This window comes from Musa acuminata, chromosome BXJ1-4, assembly GCF_036884655.1.
Source record: "Musa acuminata AAA Group cultivar baxijiao chromosome BXJ1-4, Cavendish_Baxijiao_AAA, whole genome shotgun sequence".
Classification (NCBI taxonomy): Eukaryota; Viridiplantae; Streptophyta; class Magnoliopsida; order Zingiberales; family Musaceae; genus Musa; species Musa acuminata.
This window is the reverse complement of record NC_088330.1, coordinates 1,074,067-1,088,692: the sequence shown is the minus strand read 5'-3', so window position 1 is coordinate 1,088,692 and position 14,626 is coordinate 1,074,067. Positions and strand designations below refer to the sequence as shown.

At 45.1% G+C, this 14,626-nt stretch overlaps 2 protein-coding genes across 2 annotated transcripts; one reads left to right on the top strand and one right to left on the bottom strand.

The window, feature by feature from the left end:
- Nucleotides 1–1,816: 1,816 nt before the first annotated feature.
- LOC108952583 (protein WHAT'S THIS FACTOR 1, chloroplastic) lies at nucleotides 1,817–3,756 on the bottom strand. The gene has a single exon (XM_018824883.2). The coding sequence runs from the start codon at nucleotides 3,643–3,645 to the stop codon at nucleotides 2,098–2,100; it is 1,548 nt and encodes a 515-aa protein (XP_018680428.2). The 5' UTR covers nucleotides 3,646–3,756; the 3' UTR covers nucleotides 1,817–2,097.
- A 3,504-nt stretch (nucleotides 3,757–7,260) lies between these two features.
- On the top strand, nucleotides 7,261–10,802 carry LOC135640382 (uncharacterized). Its single transcript, XM_065154747.1, has 2 exons — nucleotides 7,261–9,241; nucleotides 10,199–10,802. Exons 1-2 carry the CDS (start codon nucleotides 7,333–7,335, stop codon nucleotides 10,339–10,341), a joined length of 2,052 nt encoding a protein of 683 aa, XP_065010819.1. The 5' UTR covers nucleotides 7,261–7,332; the 3' UTR covers nucleotides 10,342–10,802.
- Nucleotides 10,803–14,626: the final 3,824 nt, after the last annotated feature.

The window sequence follows — 14,626 nt, the reverse complement described above, 5'->3', positions numbered from 1 at the left end:
GAGGTCATTTCTAGAGCATTATTCACAATGTCATCTAACTCTGCATTACATCCATATTGTTTTATTACATACAAAGCGATGGGTTTATCTGAATCCCATTTTTGTATAACCTAAAATTCTGGAACAAAGACATCAGCAGTAAATGATGGTCCACTGTGTACAAAATCTCAGCAAAAGGAAGACCTCATGCACCTCCTACCCACTCGAAAACTGAATGAGATCCACAAAGCTAGGATTGCCTGATCCAGTAATCAATCTAATAGTTGCCACTTCAGATTGAGAACCCAATCGAAAACCCAGAAAAAGCAATACAAGGTTCCAGCTCATGGCTTGAACGACAAAGATGGTTGCAATCACCGATGATCTGAGAGTGCCAGCTAAAAGTTACCAGCACCTTTTCTAGCTAAAGTACTTGTAGTCTTCCTGCGGAAATTGTTGCGACAGCCATACTCAGATTTCCTCTTCAGCAGAAGACACTTGAGATGAACTGTCCACCATCATCACTTTTCTCTTGTGCCATAATCTACTGGGCCAACCAAACTTGTCAGAAGTCATTGGCACTGGAAACATCTTCTGGTATGCATAAATGTGGAAGAAATGGCAGACAGAATATTAGACAATACCAATTAGTATACAAAGAGAAGAGTATGTGATTTATGGACATAAGAATCTCAATGGCAGAGATCTACTGATCTCACAATCTTCTATAATGTCTTGCCAGCAACATGAAGGGAATGTGTGGCATTTTGGGTGAAGGCATGGAGTGATGTTCACCACACCTGATGCCCATGTTGGCTGACTGCACCAATTAAGGGGGTTCAAGTGGTCGACCATTCAGCCACGTATCGCCCATGGTGATTATGTGTTGCCCGATCCGACCACCACCTGTTAGTTGCGTACAGCCTACGTGTCCACCATGTCATTCTTTATCTGTCAAGACCTATGTGTCTTATAACTCGAGAGACCAACAATTTGGCCAGCCATTACAAATTGCTAAACACTTCGGATATATCATATCTGCCTTACACAGAAAGCATGATGTTAAATCAAGAAGCAAACATCTAAAAGAGTGGGAGAAAGTTCCTCTAACAATAGGGAATCTTATCAATAGCTTTTATGGTACCATATAAAAGCTAATTTAAGTAATCCAACTTGTCGATGATGCTTGGATGAAGTAGCATCATCATATATGAAGTATCACAACATTATTACTCTATAGAAGGTTAGAGAAATATATAGAAAAAGCTTAATCAAATAATAAGGTCAGTTAATAAGTAATTGATAAGTATGATCAAACACAAGGGTAGTGCACTTTGCAAACAATAAGACAGAAATTGCTGACAATAAACATTGAAATAGCCTTATGTGAATTACAATTCAAGAAACCTGTGATTTGGTGAACCATGAGAACTGGTAAAACCCTAGAAACTATTAGATAAACATAAGGTGTTAGATCAAGAAGCACATCTAATGGTCATGGAGGAAGAATGTTATCGACAGCTATTCGCATTATATAAGAGATATTTGAAGTAAACCTAGTTTCTAATGATGCTAGGATAGTAGTATAATCATCATAAGAGTATAAAAAAAGCTTAATAATCTATGAAAAGGCATGAAAAGAAGACCAAAGAGAACAAGAAAATTAAATTTAAATGCCAGGTGATGGGTACTCAGAAACATGATCCAATGCAGGGGTATTGTAGTTGCAAAGAATTTGAAAGAATCTGCTCATGATGGACATTGACATCATGTAGAACTAGACTTATATGCACTAGAATTCAACAAACCAACAATTTGGTGAACCATGACAGATAGCTAAATCCGTAGAAACTAGTATATTGTCATTACATTAAAAAACTGATATAAAATTCAACAATGCACGGAGATATTTTGACACAAGGAAATGTCATCACGCATTCAAATTCTTGTCTCAATTCTCGACACTACAATGCATGAAGATTTGTTCATAAGCGTACCAATATTTGCGTTTGCAAGTAGATGCAACAGTATATGATCAGCAAGGGCAAGGGCATCGTGTGTATAATTGTCATTACCCAAAAATAGCCCCAAACAAAGAAAAAAGAACAAATTCATTGTTCACCATCTCTCTCTTGGCTGGCCATCTGGAAGTGTAGGAATCAGAACTTGATCTTCAACCTTTATTAAGCCATTAACTGCTTGTGGCTTTTTCGCATTGAAGTTCAGACCTTCACCATCACTAAAATCAGGAGGAGATTCATCCTCTTCTTCGCTCCAATCATCCTCTTCATCATCATCATCATCTTCGTCATCCTCGTCATCAAATCCACTGCCAAACCCATCGGACAAAAGACCATCCACATCAGACCATTCCTCGTCACCTTTGACGCCGCTTCCGCCTCCTGATGTTCCATCGGCTTTTTCTGTCTCATCTGACTTCTGAGCACCCCCTCCTGGGAATCGTGGAACCATGACAAGCGCCCGCAGCTTCTCCTTGAGAAGCAACATCCTATCCTTCTCAATTAACTGCGAACCACGATAAGCCTCGCGAAGGAACACGGAGTCCCTGTCCCCCTTCAGCGAGACATAGAACATGTCAGGGTGTCTGATAAGCATTCCCCTCAGCTGCTGCGAGAACCTGAACTCCTCCCTGAAGTGGGTGAGGTGGTCGACCAAAGTCCGCTTCTCCAATGTGAAGCTCAAGATCTCATGGACTACGCCGCATGCGTGCTTCTCCTTCACAGATGTTCCTGGCCTCAATCCAGAGAAATCAGAGTAAGGAGATATGTAGGGCATTTCCTTGAACTGGCTCAACCTCCGCATCTCTCCCTTCGAGAGATTCAAACCTCGGGGCAGGTTCACCCTTCGGAACCTAGGAGCCCTGTCAATGATCAGGTTGCGCTCCTCAGCTTCCCTGATTCTGTTCTCCTCCTCAGCAATCTCGGCAGCAGAGACGGCAAGCTCGGGATCCCAGTGCGTGAGCTCGAGCGCCGGGCCTCGGTCAGTGGGCACGACCCGGAAGTACTGCGGGTACCTCTGGCAAATGGTGTCCCTGAACTCGGCCGGCAGCCCGAGATCGTGCCGAAGGTGGGCGATCTTCTCCAGGAGGATCCGGCGGTCGAGCGACAGCATCAGGAGCTTCCGCAGCTTCACAACAAGCAGCTGCTCCATCTCCTCCCGGGAGCGCAGCTCCTCTAGGTAGATCCGCTCGGCCTCAGGGGTGAGCCGGAATCGCAAGGAGTAGACGCCCTCCTCGACGATCTCGAACACGGCCGGGAAGCGGCGGAGGAGCCCGATGAAGCGGCGCTTCCGGGTGAGGCCGAGGTCGCGGCGGAAGCGGCCGAGCTCGCGAAGACTCATGATGCGGTCGGGCTGCTTCACGAGGATGTTGCGGATCTTGAGCACCAGCTTCAGCTTCTTGTCGCGCTCGATCACGGAATCGAAAGGGACCTCCTTGCGCCGCTTGACGGCAGCCGTCACAGTAGTCGAGCGCAAAGGTGTCTCCTTTACTCTCCGGCCGAGTCCCTCAACGAGAATGGAGCCAAAGAATGCGGACCTTGGGGGGAAGGAGACGAGAATTCTTGTGGAAGATGAGGAGGAGAGGAGGAAGGGAAAGGGGGAGGGAGGCGCTGTTCTTTGGGAGGAAAGCAGCAATCTTGGATCCATAGATGGACCCGATATGGAGATCGGAAAGAGGGAGAAGAGTATGGAGCGAGAGAGTAGGAAGAAGAGAAGATGAGGGTTTTGGGAACAACAGAAACCCTCGTTGGATAGATATCATGGAGGTGCATGTTATCTTCTTTTGCTGGGGCATTCTTGTCTTTAAGGATTGGTTTGGGGGTATCTTCGTACACAGGGGTAAGAAGTTTATTCTTCACCACCACTTTTTATTATTGATAATCAATAATCTCTTTAAAATAATAAAATAGTATTTTACTATTTATAATTATAGTATTATTAATTTTATTTTATTTTTCTTCCTCGTAACTCATGCTCCGCGCTAACGTTGTTGACATGACACGTTGTTGCCCACATTATTGTCTCGTATTTTCTTCCTCCTAACGTATGTTCATTGTCGAAATCATCGACACTCTTCTATGTTTTTTATCGATATGGATGCTCTCCCATGCTCTTTGTTAGCATGGATGCTTTTTCGTGCTTGTTGCTCTCTTGACATAAGGAGGAAAAAGAAGAAAAGGAGAATAAAAAAATAATATTTAAGTTCATTTGTGAAGTAGTAATTAAGAAATATTTAAAAAAATTAAAATGAGATCGTAGATAGTAAATAAGAGTGTCTAAATAATAATATGAAAAAATAATCGAATTTGAGTATTTGTTTTAGGGCATGTAGGCAAACTAAATCAAAAGTTAAACTTTATTTTTGTCTTCATGTGGATAAATATCTAAAATAAAATTTGAAATAGTTTCGCGAGTACAATTGATGAAATATCATCCAAGAATAAAATTTCATGTTATCGAATAATTTGCTAGACTATTTTGAGCATGGAAACGAGTAAATCTATATCTCGGAATTATTGTTTATCCAATAAAAACGTTTAAATTTTAAAGTTTATCGTAGTTATCGATTTTGGATATATAAATGAGGTTATTCTCAATACAAAGAAAACATTTCCTTGTTAACCAGAATCTTGATTCAAACCATAGACATAACAAATCACTTTAGCTTTGTTTGTTGCTAACAATATGTCATATAAAGACGTCAAATATTTTAATTGTTAGAACTCTCTTACCATTGATAATACAATTTTGGACCACCATTTACAAAATATGATGGTAACAAAAAAATGATTCGACTGACAATTTTGATGATAGAAAAAGAGCGCAACAGGATCATAAGCCCCGTTCTGTTGATCCAATGGTTACGGATTGAGTGAATAACTGTTTTCAACGGCCATAATCTCTCCGGTTCGGGCCTGTCAGGCTCCACACGTGTCTTAGCCATACTGGCCCGAAGCTCGTCGAGACACCAATTACGTGACCGCATCTCTGCGGAAGGAGGCCCGGGGACATTGATAATACAATTTTGGACCACCATTTACAAAATATGATGGTAACAAAAAAATAATTCGACTGACAATTTTGATGATAGAAAAAGAGCGCCACAGGATCATAAGCCTCGTTCTGTTGATCCAACGGTTACAGATTGAGTGAATAACTGTTTTCAACGGCCATAATCTCTCCGGTTCGAGCCTGTCAGGCTCCACACGTGTCTTAGCCATACTGGCCCGAAGCTCGTCGAGACACCAATTACGTGACCGCATCTCTGCGGAAGGAGGCCCGGGGACATTGATAATACAATTTTGGACCACCATTTACAAAATATGATGGTAACAAAAAAATGATTCGACTGACAATTTTGATGATAGAAAAAGAGCGCCACAGGATCATAAGCCCCGTTCTGTTGATCCAACGGTTACGGATTGAGTGAATAACTGTTTTCAACGGCCATAATCTCTCCGGTTCGGGCCTGTCAGGCTCCACACGTGTCTTAGCCATACTGGCCCGAAGCTCGTCGAGACACCAATTACGTGACCGCATCTTTGCGGAAGGAGGCCCGGGGACTTTCCAGGGTCAACAAACCCAATCACTCCATCCTGTGGCGCGATGGTAATACAATTTTGGATCACCATTTACAAAATATGATGGTAAAAAAAAAATGATTCGACTGACAATTTTGATGATAGAAAAAGAGCGCCACAGGATCATAAGCCCCGTTCTGTTGATCCAACGGTTACGGATTGAGTGAATAACTGTTTTCAACGGCCATAATCTCTCCGGTTCGGGCCTGTCAGGCTCCACACGTGTCTTAGCCATACTGGCCCGAAGCTCGTCGAGACACCAATTACGTGACCGCATCTTTGCGGAAGGAGGCCCGGGGACTTTCCAGGGTCAACAGACCCAATCACTCCATCCTGTGGCGCGATGGTAATACAATTTTGGACCACCATTTACAAAATATGATGGTAACAAAAAAATGATTCGACTGACAATTTTGATGATAGAAAAAGAGCGCCACAGGATCATAAGCCCCGTTCTGTTGATCCAACGGTTACGGATTGAGTGAATAACTGTTTTCAACAGCCATAATCTCTCCGGTTCGGGCCTGTCAGGCTCCACACGTGTCTTAGCCATACTGGCCCGAAGCTCGTCGAGACACCAATTACGTGACCGCATCTCTGCGGAAGGAGGCCCGGGGACATTGATAATTCAATTTTGGACCACCATTTACAAAATATGATGGTAAAAAAAAAATGATTCGACTGACAATTTTGATGATAGAAAAAGAGCGCCACAGGATCATAAGCCCCGTTCTGTTGATCCAACGGTTACGGATTGAGTGAATAACTGTTTTCAACGGCCATAATCTCTCCGGTTCGGGCCTGTCAGGCTCCACACGTGTCTTAGCCATACTGGCCCGAAGCTCGTCGAGACACCAATTACGTGACCGCATCTTTGCGGAAGGAGGCCCGGGGACTTTCCAGGGTCAACAGACCCAATCACTCCATCCTGTGGCGCGATGGTAATACAATTTTGGATCACCATTTACAAAATATGATGGTAAAAAAAAAATGATTCGACTGACAATTTTGATGATAGAAAAAGAGCGCCACAGGATCATAAGTCCCGTTCTGTTGATCCAACGGTTACGGATTGAGTGAATAACTGTTTTCAACGGCCATAATCTCTCCGGTTCGGGCCTGTCAGGCTCCACACGTGTCTTAGCCATACGTGACCGCATCTTTGCGGAAGGAGGCCCGGGGACTTTCCAGGGTCAACAGACCCAATCACTCCATCCTGTGGCGCGATGGTAATACAATTTTGGATCACCATTTACAAAATATGATGGTAAAAAAAAAATGATTCGACTGACAATTTTGATGATAGAAAAAGAGCGCCACAGGATCATAAGTCCCGTTCTGTTGATCCAACGGTTACGGATTGAGTGAATAACTGTTTTCAACGGCCATAATCTCTCCGGTTCGGGCCTGTCAGGCTCCACACGTGTCTTAGCCATACTGGCCCGAAGCTCGTCGAGACACCAATTACGTAACCGCATCTTTGCGGAAGGAGGCCCGGGGACTTTCCAGGGTCAACAGACCCAATCACTCCATCCTGTGGCGCGATGGTAATACAATTTTGGATCACCATTTACAAAATATGATGGTAAAAAAAAAAAAGATTCGACTGACAATTTTGATGATAGAAAAAGAGCGCCACAGGATCATAAGCCCCGTTCTGTTGATCCAACGGTTACGGATTGAGTGAATAACTGTTTTCAACGGCCATAATCTCTCCGGTTCGGGCCTGTTAGGCTCCACACGTGTCTTAGCCATGCTGGCCCGAAGCTCGTCGAGACACCAATTACGTAACCGCATCTCTGCGGAAGGAGGCCCGGGGACTTTCCTGGGTCAACAGACCCAATCACTCCATCCTGTGGAGCGAATAACTATCGAAGACCTACGCTCTTATAGTATTGACCTACTTCTAAATTGCCGATGTGGGACTAAAGTTGCTTGTTTGTGGCGCGCCCTCGAGCAACCTCTCAGGGAGCTCCACCGCTTCTTCCGGGAGGGAGAGCAGTACGTGAGGCGGTGCCTCGAGCCGGGGGAGTGGTGGGGGAAAGCCGTCGCCCTCATCCAGAATTCCGAATGCGTCGAACTCCACCTCCACAATCTGCTCTGGTGCGTCCCCGTCGTGCTCGAGGCGATCGAGAACGTCGCCGAGGCCACCGCCGGGGGTGACCAGGAAGACATCCAAAAGAAGCGGCTCGTCTTCTCCAAGAAGTACGAGAGGGAGTGGATGGAGCCCGAGCTCTTCCAGCACAAGCTAGGGAAGCTCTACTTGTCCTCGCAAGAACTGCGCACCAGATTGGAGACGGCATGGAAGGAGGACCGATGGATTCTCTCCGAGACCATAGCCGAGAAGGCGAGCTCCGGGTCCAGGCCTCTGACGAAGCAGGAGAACAGGCTTGCCCAGCTCCTGGTTGGCCCAAAGGGGAAGCTTTGGCCGAGCTCAGTCCTCGTTGGCTCGCCGGACTACCAAGTAAGAAGAAGATTTGGGAGTGGGAGCGTCTACTACAAGGAGATCCAATGGATGGGCGAGACCTTCGTGGTGAAGCACGTTATCGGAGACACAGCGTCACTGACGAACGAGATCTCCATCCTCTCATCGATCGCGCACCCGAACGTAATGCAGTACATGTACTGCTTCACCGACGAAGAGAAGAAAGAGTGCTTGATGCTGATGGAGCTGATAAGCAAAGATCTCTCTTGTTACATACGAGAGGTTTGCTCCACAAGGAGAAAGGTGCTTCCTTTGCTGGTGGCAGTGGACACGATGCTTCAAATAGCCAGAGGAATGGAGTACCTTCACTCGAAGCAGATCTACCATGGCGACCTGAACCCTTCGAACATCTTCTTCAAGGCGAGGAATCCATCACCAGACGGCTATCTGCACGCGAAAGTTGGCGGCTTGGGGCTGTCGCCGGCGACGAACTCCAAGGCTTCATCATGCATTTGGCATTCTCCGGAGGTTCTACTGGAGCAGGAGCAGACGGGGGATGGCAGCAGCAGCAGCTCAAAGCGCACGGAGAAGGCGGACGTCTACAGCTTCGCCATGATATGCTTCGAACTCTTGACAGGAAAGGTACCCTTCGAGGACAACCATCTGCAGGGAGACAAGATGAGCAAGAACATCAGGGCCGGGGAGAGGCCATTGTTTCCGTCTCAGTCTCCCAAGTACCTCGTGACCCTAACGAGGAGATGCTGGCACTCTGATCCCTCGCAGCGCCCGAGCTTCTCCTCTGTTTGCAGGGTGCTCCGTTACCTCAAACGGTTCCTGGTGCTGAATCCAGATCACAGCCAGCCGGATCCGACGCCGCCGCCGCCGCCGGTGGATTACTTCGATCTGGAGAGCAGTCTGTCGAAGAGGTTCGCGAACTGGGCAAGGGGCGACCTTCTCCGAGCCTCGGAAGTGCCCTTCCAAATGTATGCATTCAGAGTGCTGGAAAGGGAGAGGACGAGCGCGAACGTGAAGGAGAGGAGCTCGGAGTCGGGCAGCGAGGGGGCATCAGTTTGCGGCGATGAGAATGCATGTAATGGTGTTCTTCCAGATGATGATGATACAATCGCGACCGTTGTTAGTGCCGATAAGTCGTTGCCTCAAAAGGTCACCCTTGACACGAACAAGAAAACAACATCGGCAAGGAAGGCCGATGGAAAGGCCAACAAGCAATCATCAGGTAACATACATTCTCCATTGCCTTCGTTGTGTTTGTTGTAATGCCTGCATTGCAGTCTGTCGGCTGTTCTTTGACCACAGATGATTGATCCCATACTGAATGCTTCTTCTTACCCCTCCCTCATGGAAATACACATGACACACACCAAAACAGAGACATGGCCTGTGGACAATTCCTTCTTCATTGTGTCAAGCATAGAAATCAAAGGATATCTTCTTAGTGGAAGTATGTAAAAAGTATGCTGCACTAGGGATTGATGAGTTACCCATTTAGCAATCTCCGCACCAAAAGTCTCCAAAATGCATTAGGTCAGGTGAATTAGGGAATATATCGACCTCTTTGGCAGAAATGTTCTTATTCTTCCTTTGTTTGACACTGTTCCATTGTATGGTCTCAGCAGTGAGTATCGAATAAGTAGGAATGTGCCAAGGAGCTGTTCTCTCCATATCATCCTCGCTGCAGGTGGAGATCTAAAGATTGTTACATAAAGTAGGTAGCGGATGCAGCCAACGATGATATCACAAGGATTAGCCGTGTATGTACTTTTAAGATTGAGTAACTTCCAGAGCTAGCAAGTAAAAAATTAGTCAGTAAACACCAAAAGAGATATTTGGAGGACATAATTGAGCTACTCTAAACAGTCTTCTTCTTATTGTCTTTATGGGCCTTTTGCTTCTGAATGAAACATGAATAGTTTCGGCATATGTATATTAAGTATATACTTCTCAATATGCTCAAAGTCATGTTTTCTGAAATATTCTGGATCATTTGTATCTATTTGCTGTTTTTCTACAACCGCTAGACTGTTACATTGCTAAGCAAATTTATTGCCAAAGAGCAACATCGGATCATGTGCCAAAGAACAACTTTCTTCAGAAGAGTTCTTCACTTTCTTTTGAGTTATGATGCTTTAGCTAGCGATGAAATGGATCTTATACTACTTGTTTGAATCTTCAGGGCAGAACCAGAAAGCAAGAATGGTCAGATCACCACAATTATCATGTGGACGCAGCGTGAAGATGAACTCCGAAAGGCAGCTGCAACCAGTTGTGATGAGCCCAGGAAGGCAGAAGACATCAGGACATAACTCAGATACATAGCTAGCAGACAAGTCTTAATCCTTATGATACAGTCAAGGTTTGTGTTTCCATAGAAAGACGGATACAAGGTAGTGAAACATGATAGATACAAGCCACAGAGTACTGCAGGTCATATCTCTCATGCAGTCTTTAGCTGCCCTAAACCTGGAGAGTGTGTTCATGAGAAGGAGGTGTTGTGGGTGTCATTATGTTGCAGCATACTGTTTTCATACTCTGCAAGGTCTTCACCAGCCATTTCTTTTCCCTTGATGTTTTGTGTGAGATCTTTCTGGTTCAGATGAGAGATGTTGAATACCCAATTCATCAGTTTTTCACTGTTGAAGTATAGTTGATTTTATGTTTCTTTTGTGGGTGGAAGCACATTATTAATGATGATCCTAAATTGTAATTTTTGTTGCTCTTTTTGGCTTTGTCCTCTGGACTTAACCCCTAGTGTTGAGTAAAGCAAGTCATTAGTCTTATTGGACTGTTGTTCTCTTTGAGCCACAAAGAACTGTTCACTCTTCATACAGTTTTCTCCTTTTAGGATGGACCTAATTGGTAACGAATGATCTATCGCACTATGAAAAATAAAATTATTAAATCAAAATTTTGTTGCTCATCTCAGAGCCACGAGGAATTGTTCCTTATAAAAATTAAGTTACTAGATTGAAATTTTAATTGCTCGTCTTAGAGCCACAAGTTATCGATTCTAAGATTAATCTTTCGATGAATCTCGTAAGTTAAATCTCCCGGAGAGGAATCATGTTTAACTCTTTAGGAGCGATCGACCCTACTAATTTGAACAAAATGTAATTGAACAACTCATGTAGCAAATCCTTACCACTTTCAAATGTTTTGGCCATACATTGAAGAGAAATCTCATACATGCCTTATTCCCCTCCTATGACCAATGACCCTGCTGCCAGAGTCTGTGCAGCTTTATCGAACGAGTTGATGTTCTAATTTGGAGCAGCCTGCACCTGGTTTTTATCAGAACTCGAGTAGGACTAGATTTTTTCTGATGGCCAGTCAATTAGCTTGCTAGATTCTAGGAGAATTTAGGGACATTTTTCTGGGATCCTAGACATCAGATACGGTTTTGCATTGGACAATCTATATACCACAGGGTCTGATGCATCTTCATGTGAGAAGAACAATGGCAACAAAAACAATGCGATGGATAAAAGCATGCACCACACCACACTAAAATTTCCAAAGAACATGCCATTTATTAAAGAATTTTTCCATCTCATGAGGTCATTTCTAGAGCATTATTCACAATGTCATCTAACTCTGCATTACATCCATATTGTTTTATTACATACAAAGCGATGGGTTTATCTGAATCCCATTTTTGTATAACCTAAAATTCTGGAACAAAGACATCAGCAGTAAATGATGGTCCACTGTGTACAAAATCTCAGCAAAAGGAAGTCCTCATGCACCTCCTACCCACTCGAAAACTGAATGAGATCCACAAAGCTAGGATTGCCTGATCCAGTAATCAATCTAATAGTTGCCACTTCAGATTGAGAACCCAATCGAAAACCCAGAAAAAGCAATACAAGGTTCCAGCTCATGGCTTGAACGACAAAGATGGTTGCAATCACCGATGATCTGAGAGTGCCAGCTAAAAGTTACCAGCACCTTTTCTAGCTAAAGTACTTGTAGTCTTCCTGCGGAAATTGTTGCGACAGCCATACTCAGATTTCCTCTTCAGCAGAAGACACTTGAGATGAACTGTCCACCATCATCACTTTTCTCTTGTGCCATAATCTACTGGGCCAACCAAACTTGTCAGAAGTCATTGGCAGGCACTGGAAACATCTTCTGGTATGCATAAATGTGGAAGAAATGGCAGACAGAATATTAGACAATACCAATTAGTATACAAAGAGAAGAGTATGTGATTTATGGACATAAGAATCTCAATGGCAGAGATCTACTGATCTCAAGCAACATGAAGGGAATGTGTGGCATTTTGGGTGATCCAACGGTTACGGATCGAGTGAATAACTGTTTTCAACGGCCATGATTAATCTCTCTGGTTCGGGCCTGTGAGGCTCCACACGTGTCTCAGCCATACTGGCCCGAAGCTCGTCGAGACACCAATTACGTGACCGCATCTCTGCGGATGGAGGCCCGGGGACTTTCCAGGGTCAACAGACCCAATCACTCCGTCCTGTGGCGCAAACCAAACTTGTCAGAAGTCATTGGCACTGGAAACATCTTCTGGTATGCATAAATGTGGAAGAAATGGCAGACAGAATATTAGACAATACCAATTAGTATACAAAGAGAAGAGTATGTGATTTATCTCAATGGCAGAGATCTACTGATCTCAAGCAACATGAAGGGAATGTGTGGCATTTTGGGTGATCCAACGGTTACGGATCGAGTGAATAACTGTTTTCAACGGCCATGATTAATCTCTCTGGTTCGGGCCTGTCAGGCTCCACACGTGTCTCAGCCATACTGGCCCGAAGCTCGTCGAGACACCAATTACGTGACCGCATCTCTGCGGCTGGAGGCCCGGGGACTTTCCAGGGTCAACAGACCCAATCACTCCGTCCTGCGGCGCAAACCAAACTTGTCAGAAGTCATTGGCACTGGAAACATCTTCTGCATTTTGGGTGATCCAACGGTTACGGATCGAGTGAATAACTGTTTTCAACGGCCATGATTAATCTCTCTGGTTCGGGCCTGTCAGGCTCCACACGTGTCTCAGCCATACTGGCCCGAAGCTCGTCGAGACACCAATTACGTGACCGCATCTCTGCGGCTGGAGGCCCGGGGACTTTCCAGGGTCAACAGACCCAATCACTCCGTCCTGTGGCGCAAACCAAACTTGTCAGAAGGCATTGGCACTGGAAACATCTTCTGGTATGCAGAAATGGCAGACAGAATATTAGACAATACCAATTAGTATACAAAGAGAAGAGTATGTGATTTATCTCAATGGCAGAGATCTACTGATCTCAAGCAACATGAAGGGAATGTGTGGCATTTTGGGTGATCCGGTTACGGATCGAGTGAATAACTGTTTTCAACGGCCATGATTAATCTCTCTGGTTCGGGCCTGTCAGGCTCCACACGTGTCTCAGCCATACTGGCCCGAAGCTCGTCGAGACACCAATTACGTGACCGCATCTCTGCGGCTGGAGGCCCGGGGACTTTCCAGGGTCAACAGACCCAATCATTGGCACTGGAAACATCTTCTGGTATGCATAAATGTGGAAGAAATGGCAGACAGAATATTAGACAATACCAATTAGTATACAAAGAGAAGAGTATGTGATTTATCTCAATGGCAGAGATCTACTGATCTCAAGCAACATGAAGGGAATGTGTGGCATTTTGGGTGATCCGGTTACGGATCGAGTGAATAACTGTTTTCAACGGCCATGATTAATCTCTCTGGTTCGGGCCTCTGGTATGCATAAATGTGGAAGAAATGGCAGACAGAATATTAGACAATACCAATTAGTATACAAAGAGAAGAGTATGTGATTTATCTCAATGGCAGAGATCTACTGATCTCAAGCAACATGAAGGGAATGTGTGGCATTTTGGGTGATCCGGTTATGGATCGAGTGAATAACTGTTTTCAACGGCCATGATTAATCTCTCTGGTTCGGGCCTGTCAGGCTCCACACGTGTCTCAGCCATACTGGCCCGAAGCTCGTCGAGACACCAATTACGTGACCGCATCTCTGCGGCTGGAGGCCCGGGGACTTTCCAGGGTCAACAGACCCAATCACTCCGTCGGTTACGGATCGAGTGATTAACTGTTTTCAACGGCCATGATTAATCTCTCTGGTTCGGGCCTGTCAGGCTCCACACGTGTCTCAGCCATACTGGCCCGAAGCTCGTCGAGACACCAATTACGTGACCGCATCTCTGCGGCTGGAGGCCCGGGGACTTTCCAGGGTCAACAGACCCAATCATTGGCACTGGAAACATCTTCTGGTATGCATAAATGTGGAAGAAATGGCAGACAGAATATTAGACAATACCAATTAGTATACAAAGAGAAGAGTATGTGATTTATCTCAATGGCAGAGATCTACTGATCTCAAGCAACATGAAGGGAATGTGTGGCATTTTGGGTGATCCGGTTACGGATCGAGTGAATAACTGTTTTCAACGGCCATGATTAATCTCTCTGGTTCGGGCCTGTCAGGCTCCACACGTGTCTCAGCCATACTGGCCCGAAGCTCGTCGAGACACCAATTACGTGACCGCATCTCTGCGGCTGGAGGCCCGGGGACTTTCCAGGGTCAACAGACCCAATCATCTTCTG